Source organism: Bos taurus, chromosome X (genome assembly GCF_002263795.3).
Source record: "Bos taurus isolate L1 Dominette 01449 registration number 42190680 breed Hereford chromosome X, ARS-UCD2.0, whole genome shotgun sequence".
Lineage (NCBI taxonomy): Eukaryota > Metazoa > Chordata > Mammalia > Artiodactyla > Bovidae > Bos > Bos taurus.
The window spans coordinates 51,682,261-51,691,485 of NC_037357.1; the positions used below are offsets into that span (position 1 = coordinate 51,682,261).

The following is a 9,225-nucleotide window of genomic DNA, read 5'->3' on the forward strand; positions in this document are numbered from 1 at the left end:
AATTCAAAACCCAAATCAGCCAGAGACTTAAAATATTAAGCAAGAACCATTGTTCATAGAGGAGATCCCCTAGCCGCTAATGACACTGATTTGAAGCTCCTCTGAAGGAAAAAAATGCGTAATGGTGAGCAAGTAGAGAGGAACCTCCGCATCACACACAGAAAGTATATCTCAGTGACAAAGCAAAAAGGATCAGAGAGAAACAATCAGAAAACTTGAATACAGAAGGGAGGAAATGATTTAAATTGATGCAAAGGCCCCACAAGTTTAATCTGGTTGGAAAATCTAGAAATTTTGCTAAAAGAATTTATACCCAGTAAGACCTTTTTGTCCTTGCAGACAACTTCTTCTCATGTGTCCTCACATGGCTTTCTTTGTTTAGTGTTGAGGGGAGAGAAGAGAGCTTCTGTGGTTCTTTTCCTCTTCCTTAAGATGCCCCCCCTATTTGGATTAGAGGTCCATGCTTATGACATCCATGTACAACACAAATAGGGGTTTATGCTTCAGCATATACATTTTTGAGAGAATAGGAATTCAGTCCAATAACAATTCTTGATAGTATAATTTTGTGTGTCTGTGAGGCCAGTGATTCCCAGAGTTCCTTTACCTCAACTTGGGACAACTTTTAGGCAATGGCCCCAAGAAGTTAAATAATGTACGATGGGCCCATTTGCCAGCCAGGGCATCCAGGACTAAAATGAGGATGGGCCATTGTGCTGATCATTGGGTCTGTTCCTTTATCATGGGTATTGGCCCACTATCCATTCAGTATTATTGCTTTCCATCCTCCAGGGGATGAATGGTGACAATACCATATGTAGTGCAGCAAAACAATTCAATATTTTCCCACACAATGGATTCCAAGGGGCTCCCAGGTGCCAGAGGTCTGGAAGAGGATGGTCTTCTTCTACCCCTATCTCATCTGCCCTCTTGCAAGAAAGATTATGCCAGAAACTGTCTTGTACAGCAGAGGCCTCAGTAAACCATGCTGAGGTTTTGGGGGTGCTGGTTTTTGATCCCAAAGGCATCTGGGCAAACTGAGTACAGGGTGCCTGGCCTCAAGGGACTCTGAGAACCTCTATTTTGACCATTGCTTCATTTGTGGCTGATATTTGCCATCTAATGGTTTGTAGTACAAAGCCAAGAAGGGCAGCTTCTTTGCATCAGTAGGCGTGGGCAACTTATAGCAATCATGGGTAAGTCCAGAATGCCAGGGGGCATGACAAAGGTTTAACTAAAGCCTCAGCAAATTGAAGAGGCTTCATTGGAGAAACACTACTGGGGAGTTCCCATTGTTTTAGCCTTGGACAGATTCTAAGACTCTTTTGTTGGAAGAAGCTTTTTATCATTTTGTTAATATAAATTCTTTTAGTAAATTCTGGGTTCTAGTTGGGTAGAGTCATCAGCAAGCCAGGCTTTCTTCCTGCAAACTTATCATATGCAAAAGCTTAGGTGATTTGCATCATCTTCTGGCCCGGAGGCCTGTTAACATTTTAAGACCCTTTCTTCAGAAAACTTATTTTTCTCTAAAGGTGATTGGTCAGGAGCCACCCTCCAAAAGCATTAGATAAAGTTGCATTCCTACAGAGCAAAGGTGTGGTGGGCTACAACAAGAAAAAGAATTAACTCAAGGGTCCCAGGTTACAAACATTAAAGCTACTACTTACACCAATTATATTAATCAATACACTGCCAGGGACACAGCAGGTAAGGGATATGGAACTTAGCAGCAAACATTGGCCCAACAAGTGAAAATCCCTTCAGCAATACAATTTTTTTTTTTTTAATTTTATTTTATTTTTAAGGGAACACTCTTACACTGTTGGTGGGAATGCAAACTAGTACAGCCACTATGGAGAACAGTGTGGAGATTCCTTAAAAAACTGGAAATAGAACTGCCTTATGATCCAGCAATCCCACTGCTGGGCATACACACTGAGGAAACCAGAAGGAAAGAGACACGTGTACCCCAATGTTCATTGCACCAATACAATTTCTAATCAATCTTTTAACTGCTCAAAGGAATCTGTACTTAGTTTTAGAACATCTCATGCCTCTCACAGTTGGAGGCTCTGAGCAATCACATGTGGCCGGAAAAAACCTATTCAGGCAGGCTAGAGGACTTCCGAAGGAGTTTGTAGGTTGAAACACTGTCACACCCAGGAATTATTAACTGGAGCTGTAAGCTAACTCTTTATTCAGAGAGAAGTAGTGGGGTACAGCCCCCCGTAAAGTCAGAGGTGTAGGTGAAAGCACAAAGCAGAAGGTAGGCAGACTCTGGTTTTGGGGGTAGATGCTCGAGAATTTCCAGGGAGACTCCTGAGGCTTGATCCCGCCTTTGCGTATGCCAAGCCTCATTCCTCAAGACCTTTGCCAGGGGCGGAGCTCGCTCTCCGCAGGTAGAAGAGGTTCAGTCAATGTGTTTTATGATAGGGCTCTGGAGGGTCATCAGGACAGAAATTGGGCACCTGGAGTGCCCCCCTCCCATAGCTAAGGGGTGCAAAGTTGACGTGAGGCTTCTTGGCTGGCATCATAGAAGGGGAAAAAGGCAAAAGTCAGTGAGTGTATCAGATCTTCAAGGCAGTTAGCCCCTAGAGAGCAGGCCACTCTAATGCTCCAGCATCCTGGCCCCAACATGTAGACAGAAAAGCCTCATAGTTTTACTGTTTTAGTTTACTTACTAAGTTGTGTCTGACTCTTGGGACCCCACTGTAGTCTTCTCTGTCCCTAAGATTTCCCAGGCAAAATACTGGAGTGGGTTGCCATTTCCTTCTTCAGGGGATCTTTCCAGCCCAGGGATCGAACCCGTGTCTCCTCCATTGGCAGGTGGGTTCTTTACCACTGGGCCACCAAGGAAGACCCCTTGTGACTATGGAAATTACCAAAAGCTTGATGGCAAAAATGAATTTCTTTCCAGAGCTTACATCCCAGATATATATGAGAAAGATTCCAAAAGACAGTAAGGAATATGAGAAAGTCACTTTGTGCTTTTTGAGTTTTTGTCTTGGTCATTTATTAGAATGTTCATAGATATCGAGATTGAATGGACTTAAACATGAATATGGTATTATGACTTAAACGTGAATATCGTATTTTGAGGTAGAGGAAATATCACTGACCTAGGTGTTAGCCTATCTGTTATCTGACTTGGCCCTGTCACATGACAATGAGTATTTCAGTTTTGCTAAAGTATAAGGTGGATTGGGAGGTAAGACAAGAGGTAAATGAAGTAAGAAGCAAAAGAATAGGTAGCATCTGGCCTAGTGAGGGCCACACATTCAGTGCACAGAAAATACCTACTCAGTGAATAAATGAAGCTAAGAAAGAATGTTTTATTTTATAAACAGCAAACATTTATTTTTCACAGTCCTAGAAGCAGGTTTATCCAACATCAAGGCACCAGCAGATTTGGTGTCTCCTGAAGTCCACTCCCTGGATCTTAAATGCCAACTTTTCACTATGTCCTCACTTGGCAGAAGGGGCAGAGTATCTCTCTGGACCCTCTTAAATAAGGCGCTAATCACATTCGTGAGGACTCCACCCTTATGACCTAGGCCCTTCCCATACACTCCACCTTCTAATACCAGTGAAGTGAAGTGAAGTTGCTCAGTCGTGTCCGACTCTGTGCGACCCCATGAACTGTAGCCTCTCAGGCTCTTCCGTCCATGGGATTTTCCAGGCAAGAGTGCTGGAGTGGATTGCCATTTCCTTCTCCAGGAGATCTTCCCAACCCAGGAAACAAACCCATGTCTCCCGCATTGCGGACAGATGCTTTACTGTCTGAGCCACCAGGGAAGCCATTACCCTGGGAATTAAGATTTCAACATACAGATTTTGGGGGAATGCAGACATTCTGTTTATGACACTTACACAATTTCCATACTGCCAATAAAGTGCCATGTCTAAATCCAAATAAAATCACATCATTTTCTTACTTTAAAAATTTCAGACTTCTCATTAACTGGCAGAGAACTTTTCTTCATGTTTTCTCTCCATAATCTACTCCACATACTCCACTTTCCATCCACATCTCTTTTTTTATTTTTAAGTTAATTTTTATTGGTGTATAGTTGCTTTACAATGTTATATCCACTTCTGCCATATAACGAAGTGAATCAGTTATCCCCTCTATTTTAGAATTCCTTTCCATTTCGGTCACCACAGTGTATTGAGTAGAGTTCCCTGCGCTGTACAGTACTTTCTCAGAAAGAGCATTTTCGATCTGATTGTCCAAACTGAGGAATTTGATTTCTAATTTACATTTAGCAGCAAGCTTTTGGAGAATTTGTGCAGGAAAATAATCTGATCTGTGGTTTTGGTGGCCTCATGGGAAAAGAAAATGAAAGTCAAATCCCACAGCTCCAATGAGTAGGTCTGATGAGCTCTGCCACCACTTTAAGCTGAAAATAAGTGACTACTCCTTTCAGGTAATAGGGAACCAGAAGTAACAAGCGCTGGAATAAATTGCAGCCTAGATATACATCTCTGTAGTGATCCAAGGAACTTCAAGCCCTGTACCTTATGTACACACATAAGGAAAAAAAATATATTGTAAGTGACAGCCAGAATGAAGAGTAGACTATAATCACTATGGCCTATATTTCAAAAAATTAAAAAGTATGTTTTAAAATATCTTCAGGGAACAGAAAATCATAAAAAGCAGCAGAGAGTGAATTCTCTTGGTCTCCAGCCATTAGGACTCATGCTTTCACTGTGCTTTGCAGTGGCTTGGTTTTAATCCCTGGTCAAGAAAGGAAGGTCCCACAAGCCATGAAGCTCAGAAAGAAAAATCAATCAATAAATAAAAATTGGCATAACCATTAGATCGTGATAAATGTAATCAAGAAAAATAAACCTAAGACAATTATTGAATTGGAAGATAGATTAGAAGAAATCATCCAGAATTCTGCATGGAGAAATAGATTAATATGAAAAAAAGTAGGATAAGAATACAAAGTATTTGTTTAATTCAAATCCCAGAAAGACAGGAGAGAGAAATGAGGAAGAAAATGATGGCCAAGGATTTTTCAGAGCAAGTGAAATGCACAGATTCTAAAAGCTCAGGGAGTTCTAGGCAGGATAAAAAACAAAAATTCACTCCTAGACACATCATAGTGAAAGTGCAGAAAATCAGAGAGAAAGAGGCTGTTAATGATCCAAGTTAGAGATAATCAATCTTGACCTTGGGCAAGAGCAGAATAAATTGAGACAAAGGGATGGGCCTCTAGTCACTGGCCTTTAGAATACCTTTTTCTCAAACTTATCTTGAAAGAGTATTTTATAAACATGTTATCCATTTCATTCTTAATTAAGAAAATACATTTGTTAACAAATGTGTTTGTTAGAGCAACCTGACACCTAAGACCTGTTCAAATTGTCTTTGTTATACGTGGAAGGTCATCATCCTGTAAGTATGTCATCTCATGGGCAATGTACAGGGTGAGTATTCTCCACAGGAATTATGATGGTTAATTTTATGTGTCAACTTGACTGGGCTAAGGGAGAATTAATTTCAAACAAGCTTTATTTCCAATGTGAACAATACTATCAATTATCTGTAAAAGGTAATAGTAAAGTCAGATGTCAGTAGTTAATATCATTTTGGGCGGTTGAAACTTTGAAACAAAATTAGTATTTGAGGCTAATGAAAACAAGAATATCCATGAAGAACAAATTCATCTTTTCCTTTGCTGTCTGCTTCTTTCAATGCCTTCCCACTGTAGGATGAAATAAGAGCCAGTTAACAATTGTACCTCAATAACATGCAGTGACTTTCTAAATATGAGTCAATACTATGTACATCTATTTTCTCAACAAGGAGAAAACAAAAATGTTTTCTTCTTGTAACCCAGACCCTTAGTGATCAGGGTGCACATCATTGCTCACACAAAACTTATTTCCGTGTTGCCCACCACTATAAATGCTTGCTGTTTCCTTGAAAGGCCACACTGTGATTTAAATAAGCCATTCCCCCTAAAAAACTGGTATTCCCTTGCACAAATCATCAATCCCTTATATAGAGAGACCTTCAGTTTCCACATGTGTAAAATGAGGATGAGGCTTTATCAAACATCCACATGCATGAAAACTAAGAAAGAGTGAGAGAGTGAGTGAGAGACTAAAAGATGAATGAATAGAGGAAAGAGAAATAAAGATTTAATTACCAACTCAGTGACAACCAATAATATTACTGAGACTAGTTTTCTTTTCTTTTGAATAAAAAAACCTAAATTGAACTAATATTTGTGAATTAATCCTGAAATGCAGTTCTCTTGAAACCCTTAACATCTTACTACTTTGTAAGGAATCGCTTTCTCAAAGTCATTGTCAGTACAAGAGACTACAATTCTGTGGCCAGGTGATGATGACACAGCTAATGCATGGCCTAGTCACTTTAGCTGCTGCTTCTGGTGACTATTCTCTAAACAAGCCCTGGTCTCCATTGCCAGGTCTGGTAAATTTCCCATCTGTAGTAGACTTAAAGCTACAGGACAAAGGACTTGTGGCTATAAATGAAATACATTTCAGAACATACTGCCTCCTACATTATCTAGAAAACATTATTAACAATAAACTGCTTTGCCAAAATTAAATTTCAACAATTTTCTTATTTACAGAAGAAAAATTAAAAATATAAAGCTGTTAGTAACAGGTATGTGTCAGGAATGGTTATGTCGTACTAAAGCCTATACAACAATACCTGTATTATCCAGAGCTGCTCTCTGCTGAGACCACATCCATTCAGAGCCCTTCAGGTTTTTCATTTCCATCCTCTTCGTCTTCATCAGCGTTTTCATACTGATCCTCACCCTCAGCATTAGGGCAGAATGATGCAGACATTGGGGTCAAAAGTTGGCAGGGAAAATATCCCAACTTAAAACCAGCAGCAGAGTCTAGGCCTGAGAGAAGAGAAATAGGTTTAATAAAAGAAACAACAAATAATACCTGGATACATTTCTAGGCCCCATCATGTCTGCTGCTTGACAATGTTCACAAACGTTTTTCCCCTCTTTCCAGTAGATCGCCACACAGATCTCTCTGATTATTTCTGGCCCCTTTGGAGAAGGGATCCAAATCATTTGATACTGATACCATTTTGTATGTGTTTCTCGGAAACTCAATGGAAAAAAATGTTCCTTTGACTTAAAGACAAATTCTATGGGGACACTCACAGATTCCTCAATCGCTGAAAAGTGCCCCTGTGCTATGTCATCATTTTCTCAGATCCTCCTACCGAGAATATTCACATTTGTTAAAGCCGTTGACCAACAGGGAGGGATGCCACTTGTTTGCCTCTAGGTTGGTAGAAGGCAGCATGCTGTTTCTCGAGACCATGAAGGTCTCCAGAACTGGGCTTCCACTTGTGTAAATTGTGCCCGGAGGTTTTTGAGAGTTCTGACCCACTGCGTGACTGCTAGAGACCTACCTGCCTTTGAGCTCAATGGCCCCACAAGGGCCTGAAGGCTCAGCCACCACTTGCCCGCCTCAGCCCCTCCGGGATCACAGGCCTCAACCTCCCAGTCTCAGAGGCAGCAGTCAGGGCTTCCTCGCCCAGAACTCGACCTGCACTGCTGGTTCCTCTGTCTTCTAGGAAGCAATCCCCTCTGCAGGATCCCGCAGCTCCCAGGGTGGAGCGCCCTCCACCGGGTACTCACCCTGCAAGACTCTGCCTCCCTCTCCCAGGTCTTCCTGCTCCTGAGGAGGCACCGGACCTTCTCCAGGGTCCGAGGGTGGCTGGGAGCGGCCCCTGGCCATCAGGCGGTCAGTGGGAGGCCGGAACAGGACATGTTTGTTGTCACGGAAGTTGTGTAGAAAGGAGTCGACGTGACTCCAGAACAGGGGCCCAAACGTCTCCACGCAGAACCCAAGGCCTGTAACCTCTGCCGCACCCTCCTGCTCACTCTCGTCCTCCTCTTCCTCGCCCTCTCCAGACAGGTGCTCCTCCTCCTCCACGTCCTCCAAGTCGAAGTCAGCCTCACCCTCTTCCTCATCCTCCTGCATCTCTACACCTTCCTCCATCTCCAACTCCTCTAACGGCTCTCTACCGCATTCCTCTTCCACTGGGGCTTGTGGCCAACCCTGCTCCGCGGGAAGGGCTCTGGAGACCTCCAAGGAAGCCAGAAGAGCCGTGGCCACCTCGACTCCTTCCGTCCCCTCGCAAGCAGATGCTTGGACCCCAAGGAGACTGGGGTCGCGGCCCGCCCCGCCACCAGCTCTATCCGGGCCACCTGGGATCCAGTCGTGCTCCTCTGTGGCAGACATGGCAGGAGAGACGTGCCAGACAGTGATCGTCCTGCAGTGATGTCTGCGGGGAAGATGGCGGCCGCCGGGCTGAGCGTTGCGCTGAGGAGACGCTGTTGGCAGTGGGACCCCAGGGTGGGGGTGGGGACAGCAGAGACGTCGGCTGCACAGGGAACAGGAGTCTGCGAGTTGCTGGTGTGGGCCCCACAACAGGAATGGTGAGGGGGCGGCCCGCAGACCGGCCCACCAACACCGAAGCTGAACTGGCGGCGGACAAGGCGGGAAAGACCCTGATGGGCTGGCGACGGTAGGTGGAGCTGGAAGGGTCAACTCGACCACTTCCTCCAGCGCCAGCTCTAAGCTCATTTGCCAGGAGGCAAGGATTGGCATGACCGTCGTCCAATGAGTGATCAAGGCTTTCAGATTGCAGGGAAGCCTTCCAGCACCAGGTCATACTTAGAGCCCACAGGAGTCCCTTCCTTTCCATTGCTGCTGCTGCTGCTGCTAAGTCGCTTCAGTCGTGTCCGACTCTGTGCGACCCCATAGACGGCAGCCCACCAGGCTCCCCCATCCCTGGGATCCTCCAGGCAAGAGTACTGGAGTGGGTTGCCATTTCCTCCTCCAATGCATGAAGGTGAAAAGTGAGTGAAGTCGCTCAGTCGTGTCTGACTCCTAGCGACCCCATGGACTGCAGCCTACCGAGCTCCTCCGTCCATGGGATTTTCCAGGCAAGAGTAGTGGAGTGGGGTGCCATTGCCTTCTCTGTCCTTTACACTGCACCACTGCAAAAACGAAATGGCAATGTCCCTATAGGCGGCACCCTGGGGTATGGGAAGCTGGGTGTGGTCCCCAGTTGCCACCTTGTGTCAGCTCAGATCATCAGAGATACACTTATTTTTAAAAGTTCATAAAGGCTTGAGAAAGAACATCAAAGGTAAGAGATGGAGAAATTGGAAAACATAAACTGAATTAAACGGGAGCACT

The 9,225-nt window shown here is 44.1% G+C and overlaps 1 protein-coding gene across 1 annotated transcript; it reads right to left on the bottom strand.

The window, feature by feature from the left end:
• Positions 1 to 5,508: 5,508 nt before the first annotated feature.
• Positions 5,509 to 8,666, bottom strand: LOC112445101 (uncharacterized). The gene is made up of 3 exons (XM_024988638.2): positions 7,656 to 8,666; positions 6,701 to 6,899; positions 5,509 to 5,717 (listed from the first exon to the last, which is right to left on the bottom strand). The coding sequence occupies exons 1-2, from the start codon at positions 8,629 to 8,631 to the stop codon at positions 6,742 to 6,744; spliced, it is 1,134 nt and encodes a 377-aa protein (XP_024844406.2). The 5' UTR covers positions 8,632 to 8,666; the 3' UTR covers positions 5,509 to 5,717; positions 6,701 to 6,741.
• Between the last annotated feature and the right edge of the window lie 559 nt (positions 8,667 to 9,225).